The sequence below is a fragment of the Mauremys mutica genome, chromosome 16, assembly GCF_020497125.1.
Source record: "Mauremys mutica isolate MM-2020 ecotype Southern chromosome 16, ASM2049712v1, whole genome shotgun sequence".
Classification (NCBI taxonomy): Eukaryota; Metazoa; Chordata; order Testudines; family Geoemydidae; genus Mauremys; species Mauremys mutica.
Genome location: NC_059087.1, coordinates 362,398 through 384,685, shown reverse-complemented (window position 1 = coordinate 384,685; position 22,288 = coordinate 362,398). Strand labels below are relative to the sequence as shown.

Here is a 22,288-nt window from a genome sequence, read left to right as displayed (position 1 = left end):
CTGGGGTCTGAGGATCATTGATCTAGAGGATGGTTTTATTTTGGAGAATATTTTGGCTTTGTTAAGTTAATTGATACGTGGCCACACTTTTACTGGTCTGGGTTTCATATGAGATGAGTTCTAATGGGTTGCAGTAGAACTTTTAGCTTTTATGACTTGACATTTGAGTGCTTGATTTCTCACCCTTAACTTTCCAGCATTGCCAGCTATTATTGTGTTTTATATAGTACCATTAATGAACAAGACAGTGGATTTTTACATTTAATTTTCTTTTGTGCTTTTTCAGGAGAAAAGTACCGCTAAATTGCAGCGTACAGTTGCCAGGCTCATGGTAAATTGGAGTGGCATTCATTATCTGAGGCATCTTTAACCATTGACCTGTTGATGGCCTTCAAGAAAGGCAAAAAAACAAGTAGAAGAATCTACTGTACAGATGTGGAAATGCCACTTTAAATTATCCTAATATTGAAAGTACTAAACTAGTTAATTTTACTTTTTTTTATTCTTGAGGAATACAAATATTTTCTCAGAAAAGCAGGAAGTATGCGGGTAGGGGAAGAGGGGCTTACACACTGTCAGTGCAGAATAGCTGCATTGATTTTGCTCATACTTTCAGAAAAACTCGTGGTGGTTGGAACCAAGAATAGAGAAAATTTCAGTCCAAATGGAATTTGTTGAATCTGTTTATAAGCAGCTGAAAAAAGAAGGGTTAAGAAGGATGTTGGAATGCAACCTATATCACTAGCTGCTGGCAGAAGCTTCATGGCATTGCTACAAAATCATCATTAAACTTTTGTGAACAATGTCATCTGCATTTCCCTTGCCATTATTGCTAATTAACAAGATGATGGTGGTTTTTGTTTTTTTTTGTTTTTCTTCCTTAGCAGGCTGTTCACCCTGCCTGAATCACTCTATAATATTACAGTGCTGTGAATGGCCACAAACCTGCACTCTATCTTCTCAAAAGGCTCCCAAAGACCATGTTTTTCCCAGTCAGATTGTGAAAAGTGTAGGCCACAGGTAGTCAATTATTTTTTGTCAAGGTCCAAATTTCTTGCTCAAGAAAATAATAATAAACAACAATAATAACTAAATAAAAAGATTTAGGGGTCCATTCAACAGCATCTGGCAATATGAATTTGGGCCATGGTCTGCCTATTGACTACCCCTGGTATAAGCTATTTCTGTATGGCAGATTGATGTCACCTGTGACTATCAGAGATGCTCTCTGCTACCTCCACCCTATTCATTGTGTGAACTTGTGATCAATAAACAGTTATAAATGGGATTCTGCTGAAACAAACTGGCCAGAGAGTGGCCATAAATACTTGGCATCTCTGAAAATCAGACCTAATGGCTTTTCCTCTGTACCTGGGTTCTGACTTCCTCTTCCTCACTGGGGCTGCGTTCGTACAATTAATTAAGGTGTCAATGTGGGGTGGGTGGGAATTAGAGACCAGTGAATTCAGTATGGTCAACTTAATTTATACAGGTATAGGACAAGCACCGGAACAGCTGTGTAAATGGTCCCTAAGCTTCTGGACCCCGTCCTGAGGCATGACTGTGCCCTACTCAACTAAGATGGTGCATAGAAATGCACCTGCTGTATATGAATGTAGCAAGAAAACTATCACATGCCATATTACACCCCTCTTAATCCATGTGCAGGACTTCAGCTCCTTTTGCAGTGGCATTCCAGCCCAGACCTTACAGAGGGCTCCCTCCTCAATGTGGACTGGGCTCAGTGCTGGGAAGAGGTAGAGATAAGGTTGACAGGGTTGGAGAACAGGCACGTTACCCCATTCAAGCTCTGTGGAAGTTCATAGGGAAAAGTCATACCAGCTTGCAGGCTGTATCAACTGATCTGCAGACCCTCCCCCTTTTTGGGGACCCAAGTCAGCCACCATCAGGGAGTTGAGTCTGACTAGTGGCCAGAGCCAGTGGCAGGAGTACAGGGCCTCTGTACGGATGGCCCTGCCCTTCCACAGATCCCAGGGTTTGCCAACTTCGATCCAAGGGCCTACAGAGATTGTCTGGAGATACATTCTTTGGCAGAGAGTTAAGGTAGAAACTGTGGTAAAGAGGAGACTTCTGCCCCACTTTCTCACCCTCCCTATCCCAGATCTTTGCTCGGTTAGGCCTCCCCTCTTGTCAACTTCCTTGGGTTTGCTGGAAATGGCTCCTGTCCAATGGGCCTTTGGTGGGTTTTTTTAATGATGCTAAGACAATTTCCACATCCAGAACAAAGTTTTATGGTGGAGTTAGGGTTGCAAGCCCAAACCAGTTGTGTGAATGTGTATTATCTTATGAGAATATTGGAGTTTAAAAAAAAAAAAAAAAAAAAAAAACCCCAGACCTAAATAACGTCCCCTTCCCCTCCTCTCCCCCTCCAAAAAAAAAAAAAAAAAAAGTTTGAATCTCAGGAAATGGTGTCTTGCTTGACAAACTGAACCTTAAATTCACCAAGTGACCTGACTTTTCCAGGTAGATCATGCCTAAACCTTATTCATATGATGACTGTGATGTTTATGGTTTTTTATTTATTATAGTGAGAAGTAGAAGAACTTTAGATTCCTGATTAGACACACAGCATGCTGAAGGCAATTATTCCCCAGTCTTCATTAAAGGCCCATTCCTACCAGGAGCAGAGAGTAGTCAGCATATCAGGTGCTTTGGGCTTAAGCCTGAAAGGAGCTATGATTCCATGTGGCAGCCAAGTACCCAAATGTTGTTATACATATACACAGAGCTAGCATAATGCATAAATTAGAGCACTTTTTTTAAAATGGCAAAAGATAGAATGGTGCCAGATATCACACTTCCGTTGGCAGACATGTATAATAACCAGATCTTAGTCCAGTTTCTGTGGTGTATACATTTTTCATACACCACATGCAGATAGAGGAACATGGGAGGATTGCCCACTGTACAAAGTACAGTTAAGGTTTGGTACCTTGTTTGACAACTACAACAGTAATTCTGTTTCTGAGGGTTCTAACTTTTGGGAGAAGGAAAGGGGGGCTATTTCTTGTTTTTAACTCTAATGCTCTTGATAAGTAGCATAGGTTCAAACATGGATATGCATCTGCAATGTAGCTTCACTTTGCCAAAGTCATTTGTGTGGGAATTGAGACTTAAGGAAATGTGTTGCTGTTTGACTCTGCATATTATAATCCAGGGTAGGCAACCTATGGCACGTGTGCCGAAGGCGGCACACAAGCTGATTTTCAGTGGCACACTCACAACCTGGGTCCTGGCCACCGATCTGGGGGCTCTGCATTTTAATTTAATTTTAATTGAAGCTTCTTAAACACTTTAAAAACCTTATTTACTTTACATACAATAGTTTAGTTATATATTATAGACTTATAGAAAGAGACCTAAAAATGTTAAAATGTATGACTGGCACGCGAAACCTTAAATTAGAGCGAATAAATGAAGACTCGGGACACCACTTCTGAAAAGTTGCTAACCCCTGTTATAACCTCTGTGCAGTAGCCTCCCAACCTCCTACCTTTTGAGCTTGTACCTTTCTTCGTGGTTTACATTTTGGCTGCTACATTTTTTTTTTAAGAGTAGCAAGTAGTCTTTAAACATTAACTGATACTTTTATTTATTTTTAATGCAGAAAGGCACTTTATGAAGAAGTATCTTCTTAAGTTAGGCTTAAATTGCATCTTCAGTAAGCAGGAGGGCTTTGAGTAAGCAGCAGATTGGAAACTTTCAAAGGTTTAATGACTTTTAATTATCCAAAAAGATGTTTTTGAGGAGGGGGGAGAGAGGCCTTTGTGGAAGCAAGGAGGCTTTGCACCACAACTTTAAAGAGTTCTCTTTATTATTGTTGGGTGGAAGACATGCAGCTGCCTGTTCCTCCCTCTCCTACAGTGCAGGTGCGAAGGTTTCTCTTGCTGAGTTACTTTCAGAGAGCTAAGGGAAAGAGCTGAAAATCAGATGAAGAAAATGCCTGTGTTCAGGCCCCAGCCTGCTCACACTCGCTTGCTTCTCAACAAAGTGCTGTGATTTTAAAATCTGGGGGGAAGGGACCAGAAGGGGAGAGGCTGTGGGGGAGGGAGGGAGAGAGAGAGAGAGACTGCTTTCTGTGGTGTGTTTGTGGCTTCTGCTCTTTGATCTCTTGCCAGGGAAACCTGGAAGGTCAGGCCAAGCTGCAACTAAATTATGGAAAGTGGAGCTGAGCGAAATGCTGGAATGGGATCCATAGCGTATGCATGTGTATTGTATGTGTAAAGCACTCTGCCCCCACCCAAGTCCGCTCTAACACCCGCTTATATTTCCACATCTGAAGCTTTCATATCTCATTGTCGAACTGAATTACACTTCCTTTATATTTAGAAAGGGGGTTCTCCTCACAGTAATCTGCTTCATTAAGTTGGTAACTTGGTCAGAGACTTGATTTTAGTGTCTGTGGAGATGTAATGAGTCAGACTCTGTAATAGCTTAGTTCACACATTTGGTCTGTTTTCACCCTTCTGATCAGAATCTTAAACCAAGGCAAAGAAAACAATGCCCAGTCTTTGAAGTGACTGCTGTGCTGCCCCTCACCTTTTCAGCCTTTTGTGTGTGGGGGGTGTGGGTGGGTGTTAGAGGTAATTTCCTTTGGAATGAAAAGTTTCAGTTTGAAAACAGGGCACTTTTTGAGACAGGGCTTCAAATCCTTAGTCTGTAGACTGATGAAGGGTTACTTGTGTCATACTTTTGACTCATGCTTCAGGGAACAGTAGCTGACCAGCATGCTTGTTAGCCTTGTGCTTGGGTGGCCACCTTTATGGAAATAGGAATAACAAGGGCGGAGAAAGGGAAAAAGTGACAAGTGAGAATTAAAAGTAAAGTTGAGTTTTCTGCCTTTACTTGGGGCCTAGCAAAATCCTGCCTTGCCTGGTTATAATTGGCTAAAGTGAAACTAGCCAAGCAGGTTTGCTGCAGAAATGGGTAGTGGCATTTATTTAATCCCAGTTTCCATGATTGGCTTGTCTACAACCAGATCTCTCTCGTATAATAGCCTACATTTTGTATTTTACTGGGACCAGTGGGCCTGCTCTCTCCTGCTGTAGTTGCAACATAATGTTGTATAAGAAGCAAAGAATCCGGTGGCACCTTATAGACTAACAGACGTTTTGGAGCATGAGCTTTCGTGGGTGAATACCCACTTCGTCGGATGCAAGTGGGTATTCACCCACGAAAGCTCATGCTCCAAAACGTCTGTTAGGGCTTGGCTACACTTACAAGTTGCAGCGCTGGGAGTTACAGCGCTGGTCATGCAGCTGTGTAGGGCCAGCGCTGGAGTGTGGCCACACTGACAGCTACCAGCGCTGCAGTGTGGCCACACTTGCAGCACTTTCCAGCGCTGTATTGAGAGGTGCATTGTGGGCAGCTATCCCACAGAGCACCTCGTCCCATTTTGGTGCTGAGTATTGTGGGAAGGGGAAGGAAGTGTGCGGGTCATTCCGCTTCCTGTTTGCCAGCGCCCCGTGGTGCATCGCTTCACATCCCAGCATTCAGTCTTTCCGGCAGCGTTTGGCGCCATTGTGAGTGTCTTTCTGTTTTACTCTCTGTGTGTGAATCGCGATTTCTGTGGCAAATGGAGCCCCAGCTGCTGAGGACTGTGCTGATGAGTGTCGCCAGCACAACACGTTTGGCAGTCGAGCTATTCCTTCAGCTCCAAAGTGACAGTGAGGAGTCTGACGATGATATCGATATCGATTCTCCTGCTGCGTGTGACACTAAAGTGCTTGTGGCATTCACGGAAATGCTCAGCACCGTTGAACGCCGCTTTTGGGCTCGGGAAACAAGCACTGACTGGTGGGATCACATCGTCATGGAAGTCTGGGATGACGAGCAGTGGCTGCAGAACTTTCGTATGAGAAAAGCCACTTTCATGGGACTGTGTGCTGAGCTCGCCCCCACTCTGCGGCGCAAGGACACAAGATTGAGAGCTGCCCTGACGGTGGAAAAGCGGGTGGCTATTGCAATCTGGAAGCTGGCAACTCCAGACAGCTACCGGTCGGTCGGGAACCAGTTTGGTGTGGGAAAGTCGACCGTGGGAATCGTTTTGATACAAGTTTGCAAGGCAATTAATCGCATCCTGCTAAGAAAGACCGTGACTCTGGGGAGCGTGCAGGACATTGTGGATGGCTTTGCACAAATGGGTTTCCCTAACTGTGGAGGGGCGATAGATGGGACGCATATTCCTATTCTGGCCCCCCCCACCTGGCATCAGAGTACGTTAATCGTAAGGGGTATTTCTCTATGGTTCTCCAGGCGCTTGTGGATCACCGCGGGCGTTTCATTGACATTTACACAGGCTGGCCTGGAAAGGTGCATGATGCACGCATCTTTCGGAACAGTGGCCTGTTCAGGAAGATGCAGGCAGGGACTTTTTTCCCAGACAGGAAGATCACAGTAGGGGATGTCGAAATGCCCACTGTGATCCTTGGAGACCCCGCGTACCCGTTACTGCCTTGGCTCATGAAACCCTATACAGGGAAGCTTGACAGGAGCAAGGACCGGTTCAACTACAGGCTGAGCCGGTGCAGAATGACTGTGGAGTGTGCTTTTGGGCGTTTAAAAGCCTGCTGGAGATGTCTGTATGGGAAGCTAGACTTGGGGGAAAGCAGCATCCCCGCGGTTATATGCGCTTGCTGTACCCTCCATAATATTTGTGAAGGGAAGGGTGAAACATTCAGTCAGGCATGGACCGCCGAGGTTCAAGTCCTGGAGGCTGAATATGCACAGCCAGAGAGCAGGGCTAATAGAGAGGCCCAGCACAGGGCTACAAGGATTAGGGATGCCTTGAGGGAAGAATTTGAGGCTGAAAGCCAACAGTAATGTTTGCTGCCTTGCATGGGAGTGAATTGCACTGCTTACACTGTTATTCTATTAACCCTAATAATAATATGATTTGCAGTGCCTCTTTCTTTACTGGGCTAAGTTATCTTTAACTATCTGCTATAATAAAGACTGTTTTCAAAGCCAAGAATTGTTTTATTGAAAAGAAAAAAACTTCCTTGACAGACAGACAGACACACAACATTTCATGAACACAAGAGGGCAGGGGTGTGGGTTGGTGAACTGTACAGTCACAAGTTTGCATATGTCCTGTCTGGAGTGATGTTTAATGAATCCTGCACTTCAGGGTGCATATACTGCATGGTGATGGGGGTTGAGTGCAGAGGGTAAGGGTGGTGGTAAGTATCAGGGCTGGTTGGTGAATGTACAGGTGTTGGAGGCAGCTGGTGGTGGTAAGAACCTGAATGCTGGGGAAAGGCGGTTTGAGCTGACATTGGGGCACAAGGCAAAAAGCTTTGGGACGGGGGTGGGGGTGGGGGAGTAGCACGGTAGTGCTCTGCTTGCATGGCAACGAGTGACTCTATAGAGTCCGCTTGGCGCGACAGGATGCTTAGCAGCCGCTCCGTGCTTTTCCTCTTGGCCACTGCATTTCTCTTGCGGATCCTGCTCTCCTTCTCTCTCCACTCCTTCAATTCTTTACTCTCTCGAGCAGAGTGATGAAGAACAGTTTTCAGCATGTCCTCTTTGCTCTTTCGGGGATTTTTTCTCAAATTTTGAAGCCTCTGTGATGTTGAACATCTGGGCAGTCCAGTAGTCAAGGTCACTGTAGAAACACAGAAATGACAACATTTAACACGGGCAGCATTGTATTCACTATCTCCAGACATGAATTGTTACACTGAGGGAGTTCTCACTTTAGCGTTCTTTTCCCAAACGCATAACACAACAGAAGCCACGAAATGGTGAGTGAGGGGTGCTTATAGAGGGAGAAGTGGGGCTTGAGTGATAGAGGGGAGCTGGTTGCTTCGGGTAATCTGGAGTGCTAGAGGGGTTGAGTGAAGATGCAGCTGCAGGGGTGATCTTATCTCCCTATCTCTTCACTAAAGAGTCTCCCAACATTTTTCACAGGAGTTAATCCTGGAAGATGTCTCCTTGCTGCGAGTCACTAGGGAACAGCGGGGGGCTCTTTTAGAGCAATGTGGATTCCGCCCGGGACCCTACGCGGCTTGCCTGTGTTCAGAAATGGTCCCCCCACCACTGGCAGCACAGTGGCACGGACGCGTCACCGTCACTGGGACAAGGGACACAGTGGCTCTGCCTATAAACCTGCGCAGGCATATTGCCCACGCTCTGGATGAAACTTTTGCTGAGATAACTGAAGCAGATTACCGTGACGTGATAGACCACATCAACGGGCTATTCCACATCTAGAGGCTGGCATGCATGCAGCCATAACCCCCCTTCCTCTCCAGAAACATTTCCACCCAGAAAATAAAAGCCGCTTACCGTTAACCCGCTCCTCTGCTTGTCCTTCTGCAACTGCTGGCTGCTGCGATTGGGTACTTTCCTCCTGGCTTGAGAAGAGCTCCTGGCTGCATGCCCACTCTGGGGTGTCTTCCCCCATCCCAGTAGCTTCACTCGCGGTTTCCTCCCCCCCCCACCGCCGCCGCCGCCGCCTCCGCCTCTGCCTCTGCCTCCGCCTCCTCCTCCTGTCCCCCAGCCTGCTCAGAAGTGTCCATCGTTATCCTGGGATTGGCAGTGGGGTCACCCCCAAGTATCTCGTCCATCTCCCTGTAAAAACGGCAGGTCGTGGGGGCAGCTCCGGATCGGCGATTCCCCTCGCGGGCTTTGTAATAGGCACTCCGCAGCTCTTTAACTTTCACCCTGCATTGTAGTGCATCCCGATCATGGCCCCTATCCAGCATGGCCCTTGATATCTGCTCAAAGATATCGTAATTCCTACGGCCGGAGCGCAACTGTGCCTGCACAGGTTCCTCCCCCCAAACACTGATGAGGTCCATCAGCTCGCCATTGCTCCATGCTGGGGCTCGTTTGCCACGTGGAGGCATGGTCACCTGGAAAGATTAACTGATTGCACTCCACACACACCTGGCTGCAGCAAACAGGAAGGAGATTTTTAAAATTCCCGGGGCATTTAAAGGGCGGGTCACCTGAGGCAAGAGCAGTAGAGTGCAAACTGATGAGCAGAGTGGCTGAACAGGAATTCTGGGATAACTCCTTATTCCCTGGAGGACACTTAAAGCGCTGGTGAGTGTCCACACCTGCTGAGCAGCGCTGGATCACCAGCGCTGCACTCCTTATACCCCTGCCGGGATGGGTTTTCAGCCAGCGCTGCAGCCAGGGAGTTGCAGCGCTGGTTGTGCCCTGCAAGTGTGGACGGGGTGTAATTGCAGCGCTGGAAAGCCTCCACCAGCGCTGCAACTTGTAAGTGTAGCCAAGCTCACAGTCTATAAGGTGCCACAGGATTCTTAGTCTGGATCTGTAAAAGCAGCAAACACGGCTACTCCTCTGATACTTGACATAATGTTGTATGTTATCTATCAAGTCGGTGTAATGCTTAGGGCATGTAAAATGCATTAATATCTCCTGAACAGGGGCTGCTGTCTTATGCTACTTATGCTTCTGATACCACTATTAAGGTTAGGAATTAAAGCTGCTATTGTAATATGTTTCTGGGACCCGCCTTCTTTAATGAGCTGAGTGCATTCAAGTTTATGCAGAGAAGTTGGAGCTGGGGTGGGGGCACTCAAGTCAGGATGTCAGCTGTTCTGTTCTTCTTGGCAAAGTGGTAGGACTTATGGTACCATTGCTCAGCAGCTCTGTCAGTAGGTGCTGCTTTGTGGACTAATGCAGCAGAATTTCTCAGCTTCCTCTGCTATATGACAGTTACTGTTCATGTAGCTGTAACATCCCTTGATTCACCCAAGCCTCATGCCAGCCAGCCTAGAAAATACGAGTTGGGTGCTGTGCTGAGCCTCTAATTTGTCTATGGAAGAGGAGCTTGCAATTGCTGTGGTGCGCTAATGCTGCAACACGCAGTGGATATTGTAACATGCTCTCTGGAAATATGCTGCAAGGTTGTGTGGTGCCCCACAGGTACCCAGATGCTAGTAGCTGGAGGCATTGTGGTTCTTCGTCATCTTCAGCTTACAGAAAATACAGGTGTAAGAGTTTGACATTCAAGAGCTGCTGGGCCTTTTTGTTCTTTAATGTGTATTGGGGGAGAACAAGTCAAGATGAGGCAACCCAAAATTATACCTAATGAGTCTCAGGATCAAATAATTATAAATTTCTCAAGTCTGCGGAGTACTCCTATTAACTAAATTGCTATAGAGAAAAACCTATGAATAAGAGCTTGTCTACACAGGGACCTCAGGAAATGTAATTCAGATTAGCTAAAGCAGTGAATTTAAAATGGATTAATTAAACTGCATTGAACCTCTGTGTGGATGCTCTTTCAGAGTCAAAGTGGCCTCTAACTTCTATGAATCTGTGCTACAAGATAGTAATGAGTGACCAGACTTGGTTTTGGTAATTTTGGGGTTATCTACTGTAAACCTGCTTGTTCACCATTCTGTGCAAAATGAACCAAACCCAGACATGCTTCAAAAGTATAAATCTCCAGAGATCAAAAGCTCTTCACATCTGCCCACTGAGAAAGAACTGCTCTCTAACAGGCTCTAAAATCTACATGCCTGCAACACTTGAGCTAGTGCAGGGCATCTGTGAGAGAACCCTTCTGAGCAATACCGGGTGAGTTGCCACTTCACTGGCACATCTCCATGGTAGAGAAGAAGAGCTTTACTAGATCAGATTCTTTTTAGCTCTTCATTCCCAACAGCTATTAGCGATTAGCCAGGTGTTCTGACTTCAAAGGAGATAAATATTTACAGGGCTGAGGCAGAGACCCTGTCTGGGAGCTGCTTTCCCTCAGGTGCTGTCTGATGTGCTTTATTAGGTTTTAAATGAAAACAATAGAGAGAATGGAGCAGAGAAAATGACCAGTTAGTCCTTCACACTTGCAGCCAATTTTGTTTCTTGTAGTAAAACATCAGTATTACTCCATAACAGGCATGTTTGTACCACTATTTATTTCCTATTGGATTTAAACACATGCTCCATTGTTCTCTCTACAAAGGGTCAGGGCCCTGTGATTTCTCTTTGTTACAGTGATTGTTTTCTGGAGGAAGCATGGGGAAAACCTAGTCCTTCATGGATGCGTCCCGTAATGCCCCTACTCTACTTGCGCTACACTGACGACATCTTCATCATCTGGACCCAGGGAAAAGAAGCCTTTGAGGAAGTCCACCATGATTTCAACGATTTCCATCCCACCATCAACCTCAGCCTGAACCAGTCCACACAAGAAATCTACTTCCTGGACACTACAGTGCTAATAAGCGATGGTCACATAAACACCCCCCTATACTGGAAACCTACTGACCGCTATACTTACCTACATGCCTCCAGCTTTCATCCAGACCACATCACACGATCCATTGTCTACGGCCAAGCTCTAAGGTACGACTGCATTTGCTCCAATCCCTCAGACAGAGAGAAACACCTACAATATCTCTATCAAGCATTCTTAAAACTACAATACCCACCTGCTGAAGTGAAGAAACAGATTGACAGAGCCAGAAGCCTACCCAGAAGTCACCCAACAAAGAAAGTAACAGAATGCCACTAGCCGTTCCCTTCAGCCCCCAACAAAAACCTCTCCAGCACATCATCAGAGATCTACAACCTATCCTGAAGGACGATCCCTCACTCTCAGACCCTGGGAGACAGGCCAGTCCTTGCTTACAGACAGCCCCCCCAACCTGAAGCAAATACTCACCAGCAACTACACACCACACAACAAAAACACTAACCCAGGAACCTATCCTTGCAACAAAGCCAGTTGCCAGCTCTGTCCACATCTATTCAAGGGACACCATCCTAGGACCTAATCACATCAGCCACACCATCAGGGGCTCGTTCACCTGCACATCTACCAATGTGATATATGCCATCATGTGCCAGCAATGCCCCTCTGCCATGTACATTGGCCAAACCGGACAGTCTCTACGCAAAAGAATAAATGGACACAAATCAGACGTCAAGAATTATAACATTCAAAAAACAGTTGAACACTTCAACCTTCCTGGTCACTCGATTACAGACCTAAAAGTCGCGGTTCTCCAATAAAAACACTTCAGAAACAGACTCCAACAAGAAACTGTAGAACTGGAATTAATTTGCAAACTGTCCACCATTAAATTAGGCTTGAATAAAGACGGGGAGTGAATGGGTCATTACACAAAGTAAATACTATTTCCCCATGCTAATTTTTCCCCTGCTGTTACTCACACCTTCTTGTCAACTGTTTGAAATGGGCCGTCCTGATTATCACTACAAAAGTTTTTTTTTTTCTCCTGCTGATAATAGCCCTCCTTAATTGATTAGTCTAGTTAGAGTTGGTATGGCAACACCCATTTTTTTCTGTGTGTGTGTGTGTGTGTGTGTGTGTAATCTTCCTACTGTATTTTCCATTGCATGCATCCGATGAAGTGGGTTTTAGCCCACAAAAGCGTGTGTCCAAATACATTTTTAGTCTCTAAGGTGCTTCAAGGACTCCTGTGGTGTTTTTTTTGTTGTTTTGTTTTTTGTTTTTTAATTGGAGGTGTAACGCTAGTTGTGATGATTCAGTGACAATTGTTTGTGGTAGGAAGTTACAGGACAGCATTTCAGTAGAGGTTGCAGAGACACTTACAGACGCAGCAGTGAAAGGTGCCTGCAGCCCCCATTTCACTATCCCAGAGGATTTTAATACATACCAGTGTCCTCGGCTGGCTTTTGGTCACTCCAGTTCTGAATTATGGTCCCTTGGTATAAACCTGGGGTAGGCAACCTATGGCACGGGTGCCGAAGGCAGCATGCAAGCTGGTTTTCAGTGGCACTCGCATTGCCCAGGTCCTGGACCCCAGTCCGGGGGGCTCTATATTTTAATGAATTTTAAATGAAGCTTCTTAAACATTTTAAAAACCTTATTTACTTTACATACAACAATTGTTTAGTTACATATTATAGACTTATAGAAGGAGACCTTCTAAAAACATTAAAGAGTATTACTGGCACGCGAAACCTTAATTTAGAGTGAATAAGTGAAGACTCGGCACAGCACTTCTGAAAGGTTGCCGACCCCTTTAAACCCTTCACAAATCAAATAGAATTGATCTTCTCTGAGTGGAGATGCTGCATGCAGTAAGACTGACCTCTAGTGGACAGACATAGCAATGTCTTTTCAAAACATCTGGGGAACACACAGTCTGAGTCTCACTGGACAGAATTGGTCATGACTGCAGAGAGAATGGATTTAGGAGACTTTAAAGATGGCATGTGTAATGGCCCTGAGTCTCCTTATACACCTGCCAAAGGTGAACCCTTTTCCCTCTTCCTCACTGCAGAAAAGGTTTTCTAATGGAGCCCCACAGCACTTCCTCCCTCCTATGTGGTCTGTGGAGGGGACTTTTCTCTCTAGGTTACTTAATTCTTTCAGTTCTAAGAAATGTTTAAAAAAGTGGTAAAAGTTTAACTCTCATCTGAGACTGAGCGGGGCTGGGAAGGGCACCATGGATGCCCTGGAGCGGTTGGCTACTCCCTGCACTAGAGATTCCGTTATCCCTGCATTTGCAGTTGCCTTCTGAATTGATTATATGGAAATAAAAACCATTTTAATCATGTTTACTTCCTGCCCGGCATGTGAAAGTGGAAGAGAGCAGGCTGCTGCTGGCAGAGGCAGTGCAAGCCCCTTCAGGGCCCAAAGCAGGAACACACAGACACGTGCGCATGTGCAAATAGAGGGCCTCCTGAGCTGCTCAGGGCCCTAAGCGTGCTTAGTCTGCTTATGCCTAGAAGTGTCACTGGTTGCTGGGATGGGAAGAGGTAGGGAGCAGGGGGGACATTTCCCTTTTGGGAGGTGTTAAAGGGGCATTATCTTTTTCTCATTGCAGGCAAAGCGGGCAGTGCAGCGAGGAGCCACAGCTGTCATCTTTGATGTTTCTGAAAACCCAGATGCCATTGACCAGGTACAAAGCAGGGAGCCCAGGCTTATCCCAGTCTCTGTGAGCTTTACCCTCACTGTTAGGGCTGCTGTACACCAAACTCTGTGAATCGTGAGCTGTGTTCTTTGCTCTCATAATAGAGCTGTCCTAGAATAGACACACCTGCTCTTCTCTGGGGATGTGGTGTTTGGGTTTTTCCCTCCCCCTCTTCAAGCAAGTACCCTGACAGAGGGTGATGGAGAATGGGAAAGCCAGAGAAGTCTGTCTTGTTTCCTACTTTTTAATCTGCTGCATTTTAGTCTTTTTCCGGTGGAAGAGGTAATGTCCTAGGAAAGGGGAGATGTGAGTACTCCCCTTTGCACAGCACACACAGGCACTGATTACCACCTCAGCCTTTTCACTACTTTTTTTTTTTTTAAGACACTGTTGTAATCTATCTCTGTGTTTGTCCAGGATGCTCCCTTCACCCCCCTCATCTCAAAGGGAGAGTATTTGGTGTACAGGGTGGAGGGGATGCTTCAGTGTCGTGCCCACTAGCAGCAGCCACTGCAGTTCAGGTTGCAAAATGTTTTCTGTTTTACACCCCTGTTTTCTCACTTTTTGGACTGACATTTTCCAGGCTTTGCCTCTTGCTAGTGGAGTTGGTTGTGTGTGTCACTTCTATTCACTTTGGGAGGGCAAGGTTGTGTTTTTTGTGGGAAGTTTGAGCAAAATCCATTCAGCCAGTTCTGAGTTATGGGAGCAGGAAAATACTTGTACAAGTGTGGAAAAGAATTCTAACTATGCTTTTTTGAACAGGGCTACGACAAAAATAGCTCCAGTATGAAAGTTTTAAATTGGGCCTGTGTATAGTCCTCATGGATGAAAGCCTGTGTGATTAGGTTTGAAAGAACTGGTTTCAATTCTGGAAGAAACATGTTTGAAAATTGAGTACAGAGCATGTATATTAGAGACTATCTGCAAGTGGAGGTGTAAAATCTTACATGCAAGAGATCTGTTTTAACTTAGGCCCTGATTCTGCAACATTTACTTGCATGAGTAATTCTTGATTTTTCACACATGGAAGGAATCCTCTAGTGTGGAAACTGACTGGCTACAGGAGCAAGTGAAACTCTCAGAATGTTAGTGCCTAAACCGCTCTTCCTAAATAAACCTTCCAACTGCCTCCTCATAGGCCCAGTCTGCTGCTTTTGTGCAACAGCACACAGCTTCTAACTAGCTCCACTCTGATCTTGAGGATTTAGCCCCCCACCCTTGGGTTCTGTTGACAGCCCTCCTTTCTCTACTCTCCCGATCTTCTCATTTTTCCCCATCGTTAGTCTGTTCCTGGGCCAGCAGGGGTAGTGGTGTGACCTGGATGCAGACATGGTAGCACAAAAGAGTGAGCAACGGCCCTGTGGGAGGTCACTGATGACCAGGAAGAGTCCTGCAGCGGTGGATGACTGACTGAAGTCAGTGCTTCACTTCAGGCAAGGGAGCAGTCAGGTTCCAGGAGAAAGTGGCACAATATCCAGTACAGACGTGGACAGAACTAGGGCCTGTGGGACGTGTGCTCAGAATCTGCTCAAAGGGAATCTGCCCTATACTTGCAAGATGGCTGGGCCGTCAAATCCACTGCCCCAAATGCCCATCACCAAATTCAGCACTACTACCCTTGACAACTGTGACCCCCAGTGCCTTGGAATCGTTCCTTTCAGGGTTATTACTCCACCTGAAGACACTGGTTTCCTTAATGTGGTGCTTCATGTGTGGTCACGTTACAGCCCCTGGTCAGTGCTTTAAAGATATAAGGTGAGTCTGCACTGCCTCTTCTTTGTTGAGCCATCCACTTTCCCATCAAACCACTCTGGTGATCCCTGGGGATAGCTCCTGAGCATGGATCTAAGTGACCCCCTCAAATTCTTCCCTGTCCTCCTTGACCTACTCTCCTAGGGAAAAGGTGACTTCCAATACATCCTGATAAATTTTCTAGGAAAGCTTCTGAGAGCCTCCAGATAAGTAGTCGTCTTTGTAGAAAAATGAATCCCCTTCTTCCTCTGACTTCTCTCCTGCAGACTTGGGCTCATACTCTGGAGCGCTTGGTATAAGGGATATTAATTAACTTGTCCTGAAAGTATATAAGGTGTTGGCAGTATATAAGCGAGAACTCAGTGCCCTGACTTCTCTGCTAGTATTTCTCTCTCAAGAAAAAGGAAAGCAAGGACGAGGTAGTGAGTGCAGAATGCCTGGTAGAAACATACCAGCATATATGCTACACTATTTGGTTTGGTTTTTTTAATCAATGAAAAGTGGGATAAATTTGACTCTCCCCATACAGTGTTCTCAGAGATCCTTAGTGAAAGAATGTATTTACAGCAGTTACTTAAAAGGAACTTTGACTTCCTGTGCATCCTGTGCCTTCACATCTAAAGCCTCATTGTCCTGACTAAAAGCCATGACCCAGGTTTGCAGCAGTAATCTAAGGAAGAGAACTCCCTCTTCCATCCCCCCCATCCTGAGAGAAAAGAAAAAGGAGAGCTTGCTGCAGAGGTCTTTTTTACTATCCTAAGGCTTCCTTTGATCATATCCTGCAAGGCTAGATTTAATGGATAAGCTCTCAATGTCAGAGCCTGCAAACTCTAAACAAAGAATCCTTCTGTGCAGACAAACACCTGCTAAGTTGATCAGTCATTTTATTCTGTCTCAGCCTGCACATTATGTATAGAAGAGAACGGCCACATTTTTTTTCTGTCCCGTTATTTGTTGCAAGCTTACCTCCTGCTCCCAGCCGTCACTTAAAGGGAACTACGATTTGGCCTGTGTAGCTCCGCATGTAGCCATTCCTGTGTCACCTCCTGACACAGGTTAATGAGCAAAAGTCACAAGTTCTGAGACCAAATTGCTTGTCATCCCTCAAGGCTAAGCAAGTGTTCTCCTTGACCTGTGATTTGTCACATGAGTGCTTCTTCCTGGCACTAGGCTGCGTGACCGTGGAATAGGCTGGGAACACCTGACCTATCTGGACTGTGAACCCTTGTTACAACAGAAAAAAGTTTTGGGACCCTCTCCCATCCAGTCATTTAAAAAAAATGGAGGATGGCTATAACCTCTTGACCTGTTTGAGGCTCTCTGAGGGTCGTGACCCTCAGGCTGAGAATCAATGTTAGATTTTTGTTCCCTCATCTTTAAATTTCAACAGAATACTTGAATTCCTAGGGGATAATTTCCAGGGTGAGTCAGGCCCAGAACATTTCCTTTGAAGGGAAAATAAGTGTGTAAGGGTGTAGCAGTTACAAGGATAGCTGCATCTCTGTCCCCTTCTGGTCATGCCTTGTGGCTTTATCTATCCCATGGTTCTTCTGTGTCAGATTAGACCTTTTGAATTTACTGCATATATGTCATCTTGTAACAGAGGAATCCTCTAGTCTAGACTTTTCCCCACTCTGATACATAATATATGCTTAGAGGTTGCTAAGGTTTAATACTTTGAAAGGATCTCAAGTAGGTCTGTGCAGTGGTCCCAGGACACTTATAGGGGAAGCAGTTTGTGTGCCAAAATTCTGAGTTTCAGCGATGCTTGTGGCTGTGGTTGACGCTTCAAGTTAGTCTCTAGATTAGAGAGGATTCCTCCATTACATGAAGACATTTTTGGTAAATTCAAACTGTCAAATTGACTACACACGTGAATAATTTTTTGCAGATTAAGACCCAAGTGTGTACCTGTTGGTTCAAGTAAGCATTAGAAGCCAAATAACTATCAGTGAGTTTACAAGCTCTGCTGTTGAAGACAGAAGAACTTATTAGCTCATAAGTCAAAGGGCTCACAAGCTAGGAGCTTGAATTTTGCTGATGAAATGTGTGTTGCGTAGATATTCTACAACAGGGGTGGGCAAACTGTTTGGCCTGAGGGCCACATCTGGGTGGGGGAAATTGCATGCAGGGCCATGACTGTAGGGCAGAAGGTTGGGGTGCAGGAGGTGGTGCAGGATGCAGGAAGGTGCTCAGGGCAAGGGGTTGGGGTGCAGGAGGGATGTGAGGTGCAGGCAGGGGCTCAGGGCAGGGGGTTAGGGTGCAGGCTCCAGCCCCACGCCGCTTAGCTGGAGCGGCAGCAGCACCCCACGCTAAGGCAGGGTCCTTGCCTGCCCTGGCCCTGCACTGCTCCCGGAAACGGCCAACACCATGTCCTTGCAGCCCCGGGGGGCAGGGGGGGGTGTCAGAGGGCTGTGTGCACTGCCCTTGCCTGCTGCTACCTCCCCCAAAGCTCCCATTGGCCCATGCAAACACCTGTTCTCACTTTCAGGTGACATTGTAAACAAGAAGCGGACAGCATTATCTCCTGTAAATGTAAACCAACTTGTTTGTCTGAGCGATTGGCTGAACAAGTAGTAGGACTGAATGGACTTGTAGGCTCTAAAGTTTTATGTTTTGTTTTTGAGTGCAGTTATGTAACCAAAAAAAAATCTACATTTGTAAGTTACACTTTCACAATAAAGAGATTGCACTACAGTACTTGTATGAGGTGAATTAAAAAATATTATTTCTTTCGTTTATCATTTTTACAGTGCAAATATTTGTAATAAATAATATAAAGTGAGCACTGTGGACTTTGTATTCTGTGTTGTAATTGAAATCAGTATATTTGAAAATGTAGAAAAACATCCACAAATACTTAATACATTTCAATTGTTATTCTATTGTTGAACAACACAATTAAAACTGCAATTAATCACGATTAATTTTTTAAATTGTGATTAATTTTTTAGTTAATCACATGAGTTAACTGCGATTAATGGACAGGCCTAATTTTAACTCAAGTTTTTAACTTAATTTTATGTTAGTAAAGTGTTTGATGCACTACAAAATGACAAGTGGTGTATCTAGTGCTATCTTCATTCACTCATGGTCTCCTCTCCTTCTCTTGAAAAGAGAGATCTGAAATAAATCTATTTAATGGAATTGTACTGTGTTCTCATCTAGCTGAACCAGGGCTCAGAAGACCCTTTGAAGAGGCCAGTGGTGTATGTGAAGGGGGCTGATGCTGTCAAACTGATGAACATAGTTAACAAGCAGAAAGTGGCACGAGCAAGGATTCAGCACCGGCCCCCACGGGTGAGACTTAGTGGGCAGTGGGGATTGTGTTGCTGTTGCTTCATGCAGCACCTGTTAATAGCATTGATTTGATAACATGTAGTGTGATGCTTTCCATGAGTGCTGACTGGAGAACAGTTAGTTACTCACTCAGAAAGTATCTTTGACTTCCATGGGATTTCCTAAGTGAGTAACATCTCACCAGTGTTAAGGAGGAGGTTCACAGTCTGGGCCCTATATTTATTACACAGGGATTTTTATGTGTGTTTGTTTTTTAATAAAGAAAACAAAACATTTAAATTTTAAAAAAGTGGCTAATAATTGTATTCTACCCCCAGGAAAGCAGTCTGTCTGATGTTAGTGAACATTTCTTGACTGCATTTTTCACACATGGATTAACAAAGAAATCTGAGACTTTATTCTCTTTCCAATCTAGAATGGATGTTCCCAAGGCATCTTGAACACTTCCTACATGTAGTTTATATGAGAAAAGGGAACATAAAAATCAGTGCCAAGTATCAGAGGGATAGCATGTTAGTCTGTATCCACAAAAACTAGGAGTCCAGTGGCACCTTAAAAACTAACAGATTTATTTGGGCATAAGCTTTTATGGGTAAAAAACAAAATGCATCTGACAGCCTGATGCATCTGAAGAAGAGGGTTTTTAACTCATGAAAGCTTATGCCCAAATACATCTGTTTAGTCTTTAAGGTACCACCGGACTCCTTGTTTTTATAAAAATCTGTGTAGACCAGGTTTCTAGTTCATTTTTACTATATTCCTAAAGTACCAGCTGTATTAGAAAGCATGACTCATTTGAGCAATTGGTACTTTGCTGAGGACTCAGATATGTTGATTTTACTTGCTTCAAAAATAGAATTATACCAAAAACCCACTGGAGCTGTTGGTAACTGTGATTCACTCTGGTGAAACCTGTTGTTTGTAGAACCAGCATTGAGTTCAGAGCTGCTGTAAACCTTATACTCTAAGGCTGGTCATAACTGTTTCCCATCGCATACTTACGTTCCTGCGATAAATGTGACTTCCTCCCGTTTTTTTTATTTCAGATTGTTTGCCATATCCCTGCATGTAAAGGACACCCTTGACTATTCACTATTAAGTACATGGAATTTTATAAAATAATATTAATTGACCTCACTCAGTGATATTGACTTAAGATCCTGGCTCATGCATCAGGGCTCTCAGGTCAAGAGAGAGGCTAACATATGCAGTGGATTTTTCCACCAATGTGGTTCTTGCCCACAGGGCATTCATGGAAATCATAATTATCAAGAAATTAGAGAAGGGGGAAATGGATATGAAGGGCATAGCAATGGATTTGAATGTGATCTGCCTGGGGAGGTAAGTTAAATTTCTTCTGTCATCTTCAGCAACCCACAGAGTACTTTGACATGGGGATTTTCCTCGCCTTTTTTGTGGTGGTCTCTCTCGTTTGCCTCATTCTTCTCGTCAAGATCAAACTGAAGCAGCGACGTAGTCAGGTAAGAGCTGCCTGAGCTGGGGATCAATAATGATACTTTTTTTGCACTCTGACTGCTGCCTCTACCTTCTTCTAGAGAGTTGGGTCAGTGCTGTTGAAGAGAGAGAAGGGTTCGCTGTCTGGAAAAACAATCTTTGGGAAAAGAGTATTATCCAAAGATGCATGGCACTTTGAAAAGGTGTGGAACTTTACTAAGAGACCTGCTATACTCTGCTGTGCTCGATCAGTTGATCCTTGGGTTGGGAGTGCTACAGAAACTGTTATTCCCAAGTGGAGAAGGGAAAGAAGCTGATTGGAGTGGTGTTGATGGATTCTAACAAAAGATAGTGGCTTCAAAGCAGGTTCCAAGCTTGTTGGGTGTATAGTATGTGGACCCTCAAGATTTCCATCTGGAATTAAAGGAGGAGAGGCAGCTTTCTTTTAATGAAAATTTCCCTTGATTCCTAGAGGAAAAAGATTTCAAGGAAAGAAGCCTGGTTAGGAATCATCCTGGGAACAGAGATTCAGAGAATCTAAGCTATCTGACGGGAAGGCTGAGTAGGAGAACAGTGTAACAATCAGATGCTAAAGTTCCCTGCAGTTTGTATTTGTCATCTGTCCTGTAATTCCCCTGCATGTATATCGGGGCTTTCATCTGGAAGGAGGCCAAACAATTGTGTAATCATAGAACTCCTTTAACCCTCACCTCTGTGATGGAACTCACCAGGCATTCTGGACTTACAACACTGAAAAGCAGGGATACTAGAAAGGAAAATGATAAATTCAAATAAACCTACAATTTGAATTGTAGGGAAGCAGTATGTAATTATCCGAGTTGGCGTTGTCCAGCATTGCAAACCTCATAAAGAGTGCCAAAGGATATTTAATCATCACATTCATTTTACATCTTATGCTAGAGGCAGTCTTTCAGATCACAGGGCCTAGAGCAGTGGCTCGCCTCTCAACCTTTCCAGATTACGGTACCCTTTTCAGGAGTCTGACTTGTCTTGCGTACCCCCAAGTTTCACCTCACTTAAAAACTACTTGCTAACAAAGTCAGACATAAACATACAGAAGTGTCACAGCACACTATTATTGAAAAATTGCTTACTTGCTGCTTTTTACCATATAATTATAACATATATTGATTGGAGTATAAATATTGTACTTACATTTCACTGCATAGTATATAGAGTGGTATAAATAAGTCCTTGTATGAAATTTTAGTTTGTACTGACTTTGCTAGTGCTTTTCATGTAGCCTGGGTAAAACTGGGCAAATATCTAGATGAGTTGATGTACTCCCTGGAAGACCTCTGCATACCCCCAGGGGTATGCATACCCCTGGTTGAGAACCATTGACCTATAGCACCCTGATGGAGCATTAAAGTCAGTACTGACACACATTGGAAAGTTCTCTCTGCTGAGTCATCTTGTTAGCACTATGTTGGGGCATTGGGGTCTGCACTAATGTTTCCTGTAATTATTTTACATTAATGTGCGGAATGAATTTTGTTATGTGCACCAATATGAAGGTGATGTGTGGTGGGGATGGGGCCAAGGGCTGGGGCAGAGGGTTGGAGTGCGGGGGGGGGGCAGGGCTCTGGCAGGGGTTCAGGCTCTGGAGTGGGGCTGGGAATGAGGGGTTTGGGGTGCTGGAGGGGGCTCAGGGCTGGGGCAGAGGGGTGGGGTGGGGGCAGGGCTCTGGCAGGGGTTCAGGCTCTGTAGTGGGGCCAGGGATGAGCAGTTTGGGATGCAGGCTGCCCCATGGCTGCAACATGGAGAGATGGCTTCCCCCAGCCTTCTCTCGCCACAGCAGCTCTGGGGCTGGGGGAAGGGTGCCACTCCCGCCTGCCTGCGTGGCCCTTGAT

The 22,288-nt window shown here is 45.0% G+C and overlaps 1 protein-coding gene across 1 annotated transcript in view; it reads left to right on the top strand.

The window, feature by feature from the left end:
* The window catches only part of ZNRF3 (zinc and ring finger 3), a 73,978-nt gene that overhangs the window by 42,360 nt on the left and 9,330 nt on the right, over positions 1 to 22,288 (top strand). The window contains exons 3-5 of the mRNA XM_044989499.1: positions 13,821 to 13,895; positions 18,828 to 18,959; positions 20,330 to 20,440. Coding sequence (XP_044845434.1) covers positions 13,821 to 13,895; positions 18,828 to 18,959; positions 20,330 to 20,440 — 318 coding nt within the window. The remainder of the gene's footprint in view (positions 1 to 13,820; positions 13,896 to 18,827; positions 18,960 to 20,329; positions 20,441 to 22,288) is intronic.